Genomic DNA, 16,187 nt, shown 5'->3' with positions numbered 1-16,187 from the left:
GTGTTAATGTGCTTACAGATGTTGCCACCACTTATCCAGATAAGAAGTCCATCTTAATGTACGTCACATCTCTCTTCCAAGTTTTGCCTCAACAAGTGAGCCTCGAAGCCATCCAGGAGGTGGAAATGTTGCCAAGGCCATCAAAAGTTACGAGAGAAGAACATTTTCAACTACATCATCAAATGCACTACTCTCAACAGGTAAAAGATGGAAAAGATAGCTAATAGCCATGATATTTCCTGTTTGATATGGAATTTTAGTTATAATACACACATGTCTATATTATCTGTGGATAGATACACATATATGCATATATGTAGCATTGTATGTGTGTATATATATATATATATTCACACATGCATATATGTGCAAAAGTATATATACAGCTTAGCTTAGAGAGAGAGAGTGTGTGTGTGTGTGTATGTGTGTCTTTGGAGAGAGAAAATGAGAGAGAGGACTCTGTGAACCTAAATTTTACCTGATATCATGAACTATAATGTTGTTTTCAAGACACATTTTTAAAATGCTCTGCTATTGGTAAGCACCATTTTATATGAATTTAGTACACAGAATAGATTGTATTTCCTTTGTGTAAAATGACGTAAGATAAAAGAGTCATATACATATTAAACTTTCCATCAGCAAGAGCACAAAGCAGGGAACTAGACCAAGAGCAAAGGCAAGTACTCTGTTTAATAATAATTTCTTACTTTTAGTGACAACTTGCTGATGTATTAACAAATTTTGAATACTCAAAGTAACATTTTTGGTAAGATGAAATTAGTTTAAAATAATTTAAGTAAAATTTAAATGAGAATACATATGGTAAAGACGTCTATGATATTATTGTATAGAATCCAGTGGGATTTTTCTATTACATGTCTTGTTCTTCTTCCCAAGAAGAATATTTAGGGTGTTTTGTTTTGTTGTTGTTTTTTTTTTTAATTATTTGACACAACGATGAAAAAGCCTTTAGCGAAATTTCTGCTGAAGGCATGGAAAGCTCTCAGGCCTCATTTTCTCACTCTACTGAGCTAATTCTATATTTAGCTTATGAAAACTCCAGTCTTTTCCAGGGTATTGACATGATGAATTCTGGTTTTGTTTACTTTGGGTTCAGAGAAAATTGCTTTGGGATGCTTGTTTTCCAGATGGCAGGGCCGCATCCTGTATTCGTGCTGAAGGTGTGTCAGTATGGAATCTTTATGATGAAACCCCATCCTCCTCTCTTCCCTGACTACCTGCTTTCCGACATGACATTGAACACACCGCAGTGCTTGGAGTGTGCCAGTTTCAAATATCACTTATATATGTTTAGGATTGCATTTTTCAGCTCACTGTTTCCATTTGATATTTGTTTTTCTAGTGTGTTGGAAAGCAATTCCTTTCAGGGTTACTTATGTTGTCTCCTCCTCCTCCTCTCTGTCTTCCTTCCCCAAACCCTTCTGCAGATCACTGTCAGTCTAGCACAGGGCTATGAACGAACTCCTTCCTCTCCTCAGCCTCGCTTCAAGAGCTATGCCTACACGCAGGCTGCTTATGTCTCCACCTCTGACCCCACACGGAGCCCATTTCCTTCACAGGTCTGTCAACATTTACTCTCTGTTCTCCAAACCAAAGAACTTCTTCATCCAAGATAACCTAACATGGTTTTTGTGTGTCTGCTTGAATTTTGCAGTGCTTTTTTTTTTTTTTTCTTTCCCCCTTCTTCATCCAGAGTCTTTTCATGGTTCTCAGTTGTATTAGATGCTTGACACGATGCTGTTTTTGCTGTTGAGAACTCTCTAGGTTTAACCATATGTTCATTCTTCATGGCTGATGATTCTCAAAATAGTGATTTGTACTCTCATTATATAATTACCTGTAAGATTAGCTTTTATGAAGGTTACAATGGTTATACCAAAACATGAAGCTCATTAAAGAGAGCTCATTGAATAGAATGAGAAAATGCATATAATTTTCTAGTCACATTACTTGGGTAGATTTTTCTAGATATCTGATTCCTAAGGGAAATGTATTCTCTATATAGACACCCTTATTATATATTCACTCTCTCTATATATGTATTTGTATTCTATTTAAGAAAAATGTAACTGGAAGCTTCTTCATATATTTTAATTTGGCTAATTTAAACTTGATAGCAGGCTCTGTAGTATTTATACAAGAAAGTCACATTCAAACCAGGTCAGATTCTATGCACCATTCAATATTTTCCATGTAACAAATCTTCTCAGTGGAGTTTTCCTTCATTATTGCAATGTTGTAGAAAACCGAAAAATACAAGAAGCTATAGCCTCTACATGTTAGAGCATGGAAATGAAGTGTGCTAGAATTGCTGGATTTGATAAAACTTCCTTTTAAGAGAAAATGTTATATATTTTGCTTAGAAGAACAATTTGAAAAGTTCTTGCAGAAGTGACTATTGTAAATACAGCACTGTGAATGGGGATTTAGAAATTATTGTCTTGATCTCATTGGAGACTCATCAGTTTTGTTAAGATAGTGGTTGTATTTAATTTTTGATTTATTTGGAGCAGTTAATTGATGCGTGAGGTTGAAAGTTTTTTAACACCGAAAGATTTCCCCAAGGGAACATATTTCAGGGCATCCCGATGCCCTTTATCCTTGGCTGGTTTTCTTGCCAAGTTGAACAAAGGAGATGAGTGAGAGTGTTTATGTGACTCAGCCTCATCTTCAGTTAGATTCCCATCCACATTTTCCAAAGGTCAATTGTATATTCTTGAACAAAACAACTTCATCAGTTTCTTCATTATCAGTAAATAAAAAGAATTCTGCCACACATTACTGAGTGTTAACTACATGCTATGTATATACATCATATGAACTAGCAAAATCCTTATAATGACTCTCAGAGTTGAGAGGTACTATTTTTTATCTCCATTTGAAGTACATCCACTTCCTTCCTTTCTCTTCTCTCACCCTCCTGACTCTCCCTAACTCTTTAGGCTTTTTTTTTTTTTAATCACCATACTCTAAAAGAAAATTCCAAGCCTTAAAAAACAGGTGTCGTTCCTCCTAAAATAAAGAAGTGTAAGGCAAGACAAAGAGGGAAGTATTTTCCCCCTTATTTTCAGTTTATTGGGCTGCCTTTTCCAGAAGATTTTCTCCAGTGCCTACTCTGGCAGCACATTTTTACCTCATTACCATCTCATTAAGGCATTGCTCAGGTATGACTCCTTAATGAAGTAATTATAAATGGACTTAATTTTGCTAGATGGTATTTGTTCACTCTCCCTTTGTCTAAATATTACAAAATATGTACTATATCATAAAATATTCAACAGTTCACTTATCTGTTTTAATTTAACAGAAGCCATGGAAATAAACCTATTGTTATCCTTTAGAAAAGAAGAAACACAAATCAGTTGAGGAATGATATATTCTGCCTATTTGTAAAGGAACCACAGCAGAAAATGGTGCTACATGTAGTTAGGTTTGAGAAGTTTGTGTATTATTTACTGAGAACGTTTTTCTGAAGAGTTTCTCAGAGGGACTGAGCCTGTGCTGCCTCCTACAGGTTGTATCTGATCCACTTCAAAAGATGGGCCAGATTGGATTCCGTCAGAGGGTTTCATTCAGATGTTTACCTGGTGGTCTGTAAGGAAGGATTAAGTTTTCTGTAACGGAAGAGAGAGCCATGTGGTGACTGTTCTCTGTGGGAAACATAAAATTCCTAAATTATCTTTAGAGTTTCCAATATCGTAGAAACATTAACTAGCCCCTTCTGTCCCAACTTAGAAAATTTGATTTATAGTCATTGCAGTTTGTGAATGTATTTAGGTGAAGCAGTCTGACCTGTCTCAGGATTTCTGCCTATAAATCAGTTTTTCTCATAATTTACCAAGAAGAAATAGGATCTGATGTGAACCCCAACTTTGCCTTCATTGTATCACTTAACTACTACCGATTCTTGAGTGGAGGACATCGTTTATAGAGTTACACTGAATTTCTATTTTTATGACTTTGATCATACCTCTCATTCTACTCCTAGTCTAATATCCAAAATCCCCAATATCTTTTCTCGCTTTCCATTCCTCTCTTTCTCCAGGCACCTCACACTAGCCAAAACTCCTGTAGGTGTACACCTCCTCTCTCCAGACACACCACTCCATTTTATCTTGTAAATGTACTATTTTATGACCCTTTCACTGATCATTTTTTGTAGTCTATGCTTTATATATTCATTTGTTTATTCAACAAATAATTATACTTCATCACCAAATCCAGTGTCTTTTTATGACCTCTCAGGTTTTGTACTATCAGTGTAATACTTTTCTTATAGCCTCTAGACTTAACAGCTTCTTCTTCATCTCTAAATGTCCTGTGTCTCTTTCCTTATGTGGCTTTTACTCCTCTTTCAACTCCCTTAGCATAAGTGTCTGGTGTGAGATCCTTTGACCTTTTTTGTATACATTGTCTCTTGTCAGTATGATTTAGTCTCTTGACTTGAAATTCTCTGCCCCTATGATCATTGTATCTATGTCTTCACTACTTCCAATCTCTCTTGATTTACAGCCTCATTTCCAACTCATTTTCAACTCTGATATGTATCTATATCTTGATGTCCACTGATTTCTCAAACCTCTGATATCCTGAAGTGGACCTTGTTTCATTGCTCACAAACCTGCTTGTTGTCCTTTTGGTTATGTAAATGAAGATGTTATTCAGCAGTTCTTGAGACTTAAATATGTGACATACTCTTTTGTCTGTAGTGATCTGATATTCAGTTAGGAGACATGTATTGTCAATTCTTTCTTCACATATTTCTTCATTAAGTTATGTCCCCTCGGTATAAGTGCCCTCTGATTCAGGCTCTCACTGCATGTCTTCTAGATTACAGAAATAGCTTTGCAATCAATAACACTCTTTTTAGCTTAGTCCCCTCTAAATCAGATTAGATTTTCTTATTAACAGCTTTAATAATGCAATTCATAAAACTTTCTTCACTTCCTTTAGCCTCTCTGACAATTCCATTCTCCCAAATTTCATCAATAAATTCCATGATCTAGTAACAATTTATATTTTCATGCTTGTTTCACACTAATCTATTTTTTGTTTTCTTTACTCCAACCAAATGAAACCACTTTTCTCCTGCATAGTGTGAAAAAATTTTGTGTCTTAGCTTTTATGGTTCTCTCAGCCTGCTGCTGCTGTCGCTTCAGTCGTGTCCGACTCTGTGCAACCCCATAGACAGTAGCCCACCGGGCTCCCCCGTCCCTGGGATTCTCCAGGCAAGAACACTGGAGTGGGTTGCCATTTCCTTCTCCAATGCATGAAAGTGAAAAGTGAAAGTGAAGCCGCTTAGTCGTGTCCAACTCTTAGTGACCCCATGGACTGCAGCCCACCAGGTTCCTCCGTCCATGGGATTTTCTAGGCAAGAGTACTGGAGTGGGGTGCCATCACCTTCTCCGTCTCTCAGCCTAGAATGACTTACATCTTCTTTTCAAATTGGTCAGTTTAATACAAATTTCAAGACCTAACCAATAAGTGGCAGGACCTGGATTCAAGTTCAGATTTATCTAATACCAAGTTCATGTTAATTATACTGCCACTGAATTTTCTCTATTATTATTCTCACATGTTGAATAATATTCATTTATGTCATAATTTTACACTTATGTATTAATCACCTATGTAGCAGGTATTATTATAGGACCAAATGACACATAATTAAACAAATATACAAAATAATTCCTGCCTTGATGGAGGGCATGTGCTCATGGGAGAGTCATAATGTGAACAAGATAAACTGTATAAGTAGAATAAAATTTCAAATAAAATGAAAGTATGAAACAAGTTGCCAGTCCAGGTTCGATGCACGATACTGGATGCTTGGGGCTGGTGCACTGGGACGACCCAGAGGAATGGAATGGGGAGGGAGGAGGGAGGAGGGTTCAGGATGGGGAACACATGTATACCTGTGGCGGATTCATTTTGATATTTGGCAAAACTAATACAATTATGTAAAGTTTAAAAATAAAATAAAATTTAAAAAAATGAAAGTAATATATAATAAGTAAAATATAGTAGGAAGTACAATAGTATATGCTTAAAGTAAAAATATAAAAGAGGACAGTGGAATATGCAGTACCTGGTGGAAAAATGTTAAAATTTCAGTGTGTAGTCAGAGGAGTCACTAAGAAAATAAATATTGAGTAAAGACTGGAAAGAGGTATGGGTGCCTTTGGGAAGATAAACACATGAGGAAGAAACACAAATAATACAAAATCCCTGAGTCATGGGAATATTTGGAGTATTCAAGGAAAGGCATGTGTTAGGGGCACATTGCTGGAGACATAGTAATGGACCAGATCACATAGGGCCTTATAAGTAATAGTAAAGATTTTTATTACCATTGAGGTAGAAAGCTATTGGAGGAGTGACATAAACTCATGATATTTCAACTCGGCTGCTTTGTGGAGAGGAGATTTAAAAGAATAAGGATGGAAGCAAGGAGACTAGTTAGAATGCTATAGCAGTAATCCAGGCAAGATACTATTTTTTATTTCTTTCCCCCCAATATTTTTTTGTGGTCAAATACAGATAACATAAAAGTGACCATGTTAACCATTTTTAAGTGTGCAATTCGATGGTTTTGAATACATTCATAAAATTATCTAACCATCACCACCATCCATCTCCAGAATTCTTTTCATCTTGCAAAATGGAAGATCTGTATCCATGAAAAAAAAATAATAATAACTCTCATGATTTTCTCCCTGCAGCCCCTGGTGAACCACTCTTCTACTCTCTGTTTCTATGAGTTTGACTACTACTACTTTTTTTGTAATTCAATGTATAATGAGATAATATGATCATATAATATTTATTTTTATGTATCTAGCTTATTCACTTAGCATGATGTCCTCTAGGTTTATCTGTGTTGTCTCAAATGGCAGAATTTCCTTCCTTTTAAAGACTGAATAACATTTCATTATATGTATATTTGTGTTTATGTGTATATATACACGCACACATACACCATGTTTTCTTTCTTCATTCATCCATTAACTGACATTTAGGTTTGTTTTCACATCTTGGCTATTGTGAATAATGTTCCTGTGAACATGGGAGTGCTGATACATCTTTGAAACACTGTTTTCATTTCCTTTAAATGTATACTGAGAAGTGGAACTGCTGGATCATATGGTAGCTATTTTTTTTAATTTTTGAGAAATCTCCATAGTATTTTTATTTATAATGGTTCTGCCTTTGAGCATGATGCCTAGTAATTGAATTCTGGATAATTTTTGAATAACTGTGTAGTGTTTTCCAAGTCAATGTGGAACACACGTTAGGTGTATTTTTTGAGAATATTTAATTGTGTTATAAGAAAGTGAAGATGATAGATAAAACTTCTAAGAGGCATTAAACATAAACTTTAACTGAATCAATAACTTATGAAATATAAGTAAACCCCACATGTTAAATTTCGCTGATGAGGAGATATTAGGCAGAGGCCAAAATATGTGTCACCTATAGATAGTTACTTAATCTATTGCACATGTTAAAAATAGGTGGCATACACAAGAGTGTTGCTTACAGATGGAGAGAGATGAAAAGACCAAACAATACGGTATGGTTATATGACTTCTGGGCTGACAGCTACATCATTCCTAAATTGACCACCCATTAATGATACTCAGTATATCTTATGGCCTCCCAAGTGCTCTACATAAAAAATGCAAATAAATCCTGTAACTGTCTAGCAGACTAATTAATGAGCTTCAGCTATATAGGTCAGCTATACTTGCCCCTGCATCTCTCCAGTAGAGCAAGTGTATGTGGTGGTCGTAGGTACATTCTGTCCTAAGAATGCACCTTGCTCAAATCTCACCTCTGGTTCTGTCCACCACACCATCAACAAGGAAGACTGATGCAACAAAACATGCATGTTGTACAACCCAGGAGAAGAATCTACCTGCAATGCAGGAGACCTGGGTTCAACCCCTGGGTCAGGAATATCCCCTGAAGAAGGGAATGGCTACCCATTCCAGTACTCTTGCCTGGAGAATTCCATAGACAGAGGAGCTTGGCAGGCTACAGTCCATGGGGTCACAAAGAGTGGGGCACGACTGAGTGAATAACACTTTCACTTTTCCTTTTATTTTCTTTTTTTCACTTTCAAGATTTAAATAATGTGGTGATCCTGCTCTTTGACCTTATCCCATTGTACCCTCCATCTGTTTCCCCTTGCTTCTTTCCATGTGCATTAAATGATGTAATCAATGCTAAGATTTGAACATATTAATTTGGTTGGTGAGCCTTTCTGTTTTCTGATCTAGAATGGCATTCCTAGTAGTAGAATTGGAGGCCACCATTGCATCAAGATCATGCTCCATATGATGTAGTGGGTATGTGTTATGAAAGAATTCAAGAAATCAAGGCTTAATGTGAGGTTTTTCTTTAAGCAGTGGGAAGATTGGAGTTGCCACCAACCAACCTATAATAGATTGTAGAAGTACCAGTTTTGAGAGTAAGGTTAGAGGCTCACTTTAGAATGTGTTAATATTTTTTTAAGTTTTTTTTTAATGTAAGTATAACTGACATGCAACATATTAATTTCAGGTGTACAGCATAATGATTCTATATGTGTATGTTGTGAAATGATTACCATAGTAAGTCTAGTTAATATCTGTCATGTAGTTACATTCCCCCCGACTTGAGATGAGAACTTTTAAGATTACCTTCTTAGCAACTTTCAAATATGCAATATGGTATTATTAACCACAGTTGCCACACTGTACATTGTATCCCTATGACTTAACTGGAAATTGGTAGCTTTTGACTTCCTCCACCCATTTTGTCCACACCCTAACCCTTGCCTGTAGCAACCAATCCATTTTCTGTGTCTATGTTTCTAGTTGTAAGTGAGGTCTTACGGTATTTGTTTCTTTCTTTGACTCATTTCGTTTAGCATAATGCCTGACAGGTCCCTCTAAGTTGTTGCAAATAGCAAGATTTCATTATTTTCTACAGCTGAATAATATTCCAGTGTGTGTGTGTGTGTGTGTATCACAAATTTCTCTATGCATTCATCCATGGATGCATACTTAGGTTGTTTCCATCTCTTGGCTATTGTGAATAATGCAGCAGTGCACAAGGTGATGCAGACCTCTTTTTGAGGTAGTCTTTTTGCTTTGCTTTGTCTAAATACCTGGAAGAGAAATTGTTGGATTATATGGTAGTTCTATTTTTAATTTTTTTAACCATTTATCATTTATTTATTACTATTATTATTAATTTTTACTTTATAATATTGTATTGGTTTTGCCATACATCAACATGAATCCACCATGGGTATACACATGTTTCCCATCCTGAACATCCCCCCCCACCTCCCTCCACGTACCATCCCTCTGGGTCATCCCAGTGCACCAGCCCCAAGCATCCTGTATCCTGCATCGAACCTGGACTGGTGATTTGTTTCTTATATGATATTATACATGTTTCAATGCCATTCTCCCAAATCTTCCCACCCTCTCCCTCTCCCACAGAGTCCAAAAGACTGTTCTATACATCTGTGTCTCTTTTGCTGTCTCGCATACAGGGTTATCGTTACCATCTTTCTAAATTCCATATATATGCATTAGTATACTGTATTGGTGTTTTTCTTTCTGGCTTACTTCACTCTGTATAATAGGCTCCAGTTTCATCCACCTCATTAGAACTGATTCAAATGTATTCTTTTTAATGGCCGAGTAATACTCCATTGTGTATATATACCACAGCTTTCTTATCCATTCATCTGCTGATGGGCATCTAGGTTGCTTCCATGTCCTGGCTATTGTAAACAGTTCTGCAATGAACATTGGGGTACACGTGTCTCTTTCAATTCTGGTTTCCTCGGTGTGTATACCCAGTAGTGGGATTGCTGGGTCATAAGGCAGATCTATTTCCAGTTTTTTAAGGAATCTCCACATTGTTCTCCATAGTGGCTGTACTAGTTTGCATTCCCACCAACAGTGTAAGAGGGTTCCCTTTTCTCTACACCCTCTCCAGCATTTATTGCTTGTAGACTTTTGGATCGCAGCCATTCTGACTGGCATGAAATGATACCTCATAGTGGTTTTGATTTGCATTTCTCTGATAATGAGTGATATTGAGCATCTTTTCATGTGTTTGTTAGCTTTCTGTATGTCTTCTTTGGAAAAATGTCTGTTTAGTTCTTTGGCCCTTTTTTTGATTGGGTTGTTTATTTTTCTGGAATTGAGCTGCAGGAGTTGCTTGTATATTTTTGAGATTAGTTGTTTGTCTGTTGCTTCATTTGCTATTATTTTCTCCCATTCTGAAGGCTGTCTTTTCACCTTGCTTAGAGTTTCCTTTGTTGTGCAGAAGCTTTTAATTTTAATTAGGTCCCACTTGTTTATTTTTGCTTTTATTTCCAGTATTCTTGGAGGTGGGTCATAGAGGATCCTGCTGTGATTTATGTCGGAGAGTGTTTTGCCTATGTTCTCCTCTAGGAGTTTTATAGTTTCTGGTCTTACATTTAGATCTTTAATCCATTTTGATTTTCTTTTTGTGTATGGTGTTAGAGTGTTCTAGTTTCATTCTTTTACAAGTGGTTGACCAGTTTACCCGGCACCACTTGTTAAAGAGATTGTCTTTTCTCCATTGTATATTCTTGCCTCCTTGGTCAAAGATAAGGTGTCCATAAGTGCGTGGATTTATCTCTGAGCTCTCTATTTTGTTCCATTGATTGATATTTCTGTCTTTGTGCCAGTACCATACTGTCTTGATGACTGTGGCTATTTTTAATTTTTTAAGGAACCTGTATTTAGTAGTGATGACACCAATTTATATTCACACTAATGATGCACAAATGTCCCTTTTTCTCCACAGCCTCACCAATATTTGTTATTTCTTGTCTTTTTGATGATCGCCATTCTAACAGGTGTAAGGTGATATCTCATTGTGTTTTTGATTTGCATTTTCCAATGATTAGTGATGTTGGGCATCTTTTCATTTGCTTGTTGGTTACTTGTATGGCTTCTTTGAAAAACTGTCTATCCAGATCCTATGCCCATATTTTAATTGGATTCTTTTTTTTTTTTTTTTTTGCTATTGAGTTGTATGAGTTCTGTATATATTTTGGATATTAACCCCTTATCAGATATATGTTTTGCAAATAGCTTTGGCCTTAGCTGTTCCATAAAAAATTGAGAATTATTTGCTCTAATTTTCTGAAAATGCACTTGGAATTTTGACAGAGATTGAGATTATTTTGGGTCTCTCTTTTCTATTCCATCTCTGTGTCTTTTTTTATGCCAGTACTATTTTGATTATTATAGTTTTGTAATATAAACTGAAATCAGAGAACTTGATGTCTCTAGCTTTAGTCTTCTTTCTCAAGGTTGCTTTGGCTATTTGGGGACTTCTGTGGTTCCATACACATTTTAGGATTACTTGTTCTATTCTCATGAAAAATGTGATTGGAATTTGGATAGGGATTGCATTGAATCTTTTGATTGCTTTGAGTATATGGATACTTTAACAGAAATAAACCCATACATGTATGGTCAATTAAAATACAACAAAGGATATGAGAATATGCAGGGTGGAAAGGATAGTCTCTTCAGTAAGTGGTACTGGAAAATTAGATACATGCAAAAAAATGAAGAAGACTATCTTACACTATACACAAAAATCAGCTCAAAATGGATAAACGAATATAACACCTGAAACCATAAACCTGCCAGCATACAATAAAGCTGGTAAGCTTATTGAGGTGGGTATTACTAATGATGTTTTGGATCTGACACCAAAGCCAAAGGCAACAAAAGCAAAAATAAAGAAGTGGAGCTACACCAAACCGAAAAACTTCTGTACAGCAAAGGAAACCAACAAGAAAATGAAAAGGCAGCCTACAGAATGGGAGAAAATATTTAGCTGTGGACTTGTCATGTATGTCCTTTATTGTGTTGAGATAAGTTCCCTCTGTCCCCAGCTTGTGGTGCGTTTTTATCATGAATGGGTATTGAATTTTTTCAGATTTTTTTCAATTTGAGATTGAATTTTTTCAGATTCTTCTTCTAAATTTTTTCAATTCAATGGGTTTTGAATTCTTTCAGAATATTTTTCAGATTGAATTTTTTTCAGAGTCAATCATATTAAGATAGATGGTCATATGATTTTTATCCTTAATTTTATTAATGCAGTGTATCGCATTGAACGTGTTAATCTTGAGATGCTTATGAGACATGTATTTCAACCTGGAGTTCTAAGATAGGAGTTGAGGATAAGTCATTCGGAAGTCAGCAACAACATAGATAGCATGTAAATCCAATGAACTGGCTGAGATCACCTAGGGGAAAAAAAGTCACCTAGATGAAATCACCTTAGAGAGGAGGTGGAATTGGCAAATGGGATAAAAAGGATTGCTAGAAAGAAGACATGAAAGAGGGGAGCATGTGGTATTGTAGAAGCCAGGGGAAGAAAGTGTTTCAGGGAGAGAATAGTGTTTAATATGACTAATTATTACTGATTAATCAGTCCAAATAACATTAGTATTAAAATTTAGCCTATGAAATGTCAGTGAAATAAGGTCCCTGGGAAATCTTGACATATAGCAGTTATCACATGGCTTTTCTAATAATACCTCTTCACTCTCTAAACTATCCCACTTTGGCCAATATGTTATATACTCACTCTGGTTGATATTTGCTTTAATGAGAGCACTTTCACTGTTGTGTCATTTTTTTGGAAGTGTTGCTGATTGGAGTGGGTTCAAGAGAGAATGAAAGTTAGGGCCTAGTAACTGCACTGTAACACTTGAAAAACCTATACTGAATCATTTATGTTCACGTGGATAAAAATCTATATCTCTTAGATGAAGCCACTTTTTAAATTAATTTTTATATGAATTGGAGGCTAATTAAGTTACAGTATTGTGGTTTTTGCCATACATCAACATGAATCAGCCACAGATGTACATGTGTCCCCCTATCCTGAACACCCCTCCCACCTCCCTCCCCACCCGCTCTGGGTTGTCCCAGAGCACCAGCTTTGAGTGGCCTGCTTCATGCATCGACCTTGCACTGGTCATCTATTTTACATATGATAATATACATGTTTCAATGCTATTCTCTCAAATCATCCCACCCTTGCCTTCTCCTACATAGTTCAAAAGTCTGTTCTTTACATATGTGTCTCTTTTGCTGTCTTGCATAGGGTCATCATTGCTGTCTTCCTAAATTCCATATATATATGTGGTAATATACTGTATTGGTGTTTCTTTTTCTTATACAGTTAATATACTGTATTGGTGTATTGAAACAGAAAACCCAGTTTCATCCACCTCATTAGAACTGACTCAAATGTGTTCTTTTTTACAGCTGAGTAATACTCCATTGTGTATACCGCAGCTTTCTTATCCATTCATCTGCTGATGGACATTTAGGTTGCTTCCATGTCCTGGCTATTGTAAACAGTTCTGCAATGAACATTGGGGTACATGTGTCTCTTTCAATTCTGGTTTTCCTGGTGTGTGTGCGCAGCAGTGGGATTGCTGGGTCATATGGCAGTTCTGTTTCCAGTTTTTTAAGGAACCTCCACACTGTTCTCCATAGTGGTTGTACTAGCTTGATTCCCACCAACAGTGTAAGAGGGTTCCCTTTTCTCCACACCCTCTCTGGCATTTATTGTTTGTAGACTTTTTGATGTCAGCCTTTCTGACTGGCAGGAGATGGTACCTCATTGGGGTTTTGATTTGCATTTCTCTGATAATGAGTGATGTTGGGCACCTTTTCATGTGTTTGTTATCTGTATGTCTTCTTTGGGGAAATGTCTGTTTAGTTCTTTGGCCCATTTTATGATTGGGTCGTTTATTATTCTGGTATTGAGTTGCATGAGCTACTTGTATATTTTGGAGATTAATTCTTTGTCAGTTGTTTTGCTTGCTATTATTTTCTCCATTTCTAAAGGTTGCCTTTTCACCTTGCTTAGAGTTTCCTTCATTGTGCAAAAGATTTTAAGTTTAATTAGGTCCCATTTGTTTATTTTTGCTTTTATTTCCATTACTCTGGGACATGGGTCATAGAGGATCTTGCTGTGATTTATGTCAGAGAGTTTCCTGCCTATGTTTTCCTCTAAGAGTTTTATACTTTCTAGTCTTTCATTTAGATCTTTGATCCATTTTGAGCTTATTTTTGTGTATGGTGTTAGAAAGTGTTCTAGTTTTATTCTTTTACAGGTGGTTGACCAGTTTTCCCAGCACCACTTGTTAAAGAGATTGTCTTTTCTCCATTGTATATTTTTGCCCCCTTTCTCAATGATAAGGTATCCATAGGTGTGTGGGCTTTCTATTTTGTTCCATTGATCTATATTTCTGTCTTTGTGCCAGTACCATTCTGTCTTGATGACTGTAGCTTTATAGTAGAGCCTGAAGTCAGGCAGGTTGATTCCTCCAGTTCCATTCTTATTTCTCAAGATTGCTTTGGGTATTTGAGGTTTTTTGTATTTCCATACAAATTGTGAAGTTATTTGTTCTAGTTCTCTGAAAAATACCATTGGTAGTAGTTCTCTGAAAAATACCGTTGGTAGCTTGATAGGGATTGCATTGAATATATAGATTGATTTGGGTAGTATATTCATTTTCACTATAATGATTCTTCCAATCCACAAACATGGTATATTTCTCCACCTATCTGTGTCATCTTTGATTTCTTTCATCAGTGTTTTATAGTTTTCTAAATATAGGTCTTTCATTTCTTGAGGTAAATTTATTCCTAAATATTTTATTATTTTCTTTGTAATGGTGAATGATATGGTTTCCTTAATTTCTCTTTCTGTTTTCTCATTGTTAGTGCACCAGAATGCAACAGATTTCTATGTATTAATTTTATATCCTATAACTTTACTATATTCACTGATTAGCTCTAGTAATTTTCTGGTGGTGTCTTTAGGGTTTTCTATGTAGAGGATCATATCATCTGTAAACAGAGTTTTACTTCTTTTCCAACCTGGATGAAGCCACTCTTAACTGATTATGAATCTATATATTAGTTTCCTCTTGTGACTGTCACGAATAATCACAAATTTATTGGCTTAAAACAGCACAAATGTATTATAATTTGTTATATTATGGGGTTTCCCTGGTGGCTCAGTTGGTACAGAATCTGCCTGCAATGCAGGAGACACAGGTTTGATCCCTGTGTCGGGAAGATATCCTAGAGAAGAGAATGGCAACCACTTACAGTATTCTTGCCTGGAGAATCCCATGGACAGATGAGCCTGGTGGGCTACAGTCCATGAGGTCACAAAGAGTTAGACATGACTGAGTGACTAAGCATGCAGACACACACACATTATCTTACAGTGTAGAAGTTCATCCTGGGTCTCACTGGGCTAAAAAAAGCTGTCAGTGGGACTGCCTTCCTTCTGCAGGCTCTAAGGGACATACCATTTCCTTGTCTTTTCCAGCTTTTAAAGGCTTCTCACCAGTTCCCCCGAACAATGTCTTCTGCTCTCTAATAAGCTCACAAAGTAAAGGAATCAGGCTTTGGAAAGTCACCCATGGCAGGCATGCGTGCATGCTAAGTCACTTCAGTTATGTCTGACTCTTTGTGACCTCATGGACTGTAGCACACCAGGCTCCTCTTGCTATATGATTCTCCAGGCGAGAAAACTGGGTTGTGTTTGCCATCCCTCCTCCAGGGGAACTTCCCAACCCAGGGATTGAACCCATATCTCTTTATGTCTCCTGCATTGGCAGGCGGGTTCTTTACCACTACCACCACCTGGGAAGCCCATATTTTACCTATATTCTTATAATTTTATATTAATAAAAAAGAATTACATCCCGATCAATCTTGCCAGAGCAAAAAAGCACCTCTCTTCTGTATCTAATATTTGCAGTTTTTGAAAGCCTTTTGAATACACATCTCATTTGACCATTACAATAAACCTTTGCAATGATCTTATTGGACTCATTTTAATATAGGAGAAATTTTAATGGAATGAAGGGTTTGTGTAAACAGTGAGTAACTGGCAGAACTGGGACTCAAAGCAGGTATCATCACTTCCAATAGAGTTTAGAGGTTTTGCACTTTGAAACCCCCAGCCAGATCAGCCAGGGATCTCTTCCTTTTTCATCATCATTATTTGTCAGTCTTCTAATATTTATAAATGCTGGAAAGCATTTGGGAAGAAAAAGAAATCTTTCTCTT

General features: G+C 36.5%; 1 protein-coding gene across 8 annotated transcripts in view; it reads left to right on the top strand.

Moving 5' to 3' along the window:
• Window positions 1–16,187, top strand: part of DMD (dystrophin) — a 2,402,664-nt gene that overhangs the window by 688,700 nt on the left and 1,697,777 nt on the right. For 7 of the 8 annotated variants that reach the window (XM_025277237.3, XM_045164449.1, XM_025277235.3 and 4 more), the window contains exons 8-9: window positions 19–200; window positions 1,452–1,583. In XM_025277237.3, coding sequence (XP_025133022.3) covers window positions 19–200; window positions 1,452–1,583 — 314 coding nt within the window. The remainder of the gene's footprint in view (window positions 1–18; window positions 201–1,451; window positions 1,584–16,187) is intronic. The other variant, XM_045164452.1, reaches the window with a different exon arrangement.

This window comes from Bubalus bubalis, chromosome X, assembly GCF_019923935.1.
Source record: "Bubalus bubalis isolate 160015118507 breed Murrah chromosome X, NDDB_SH_1, whole genome shotgun sequence".
Taxonomy (NCBI): Eukaryota; Metazoa; Chordata; class Mammalia; order Artiodactyla; family Bovidae; genus Bubalus; species Bubalus bubalis.
This window is presented reverse-complemented; position numbering and strand designations above follow the sequence as displayed.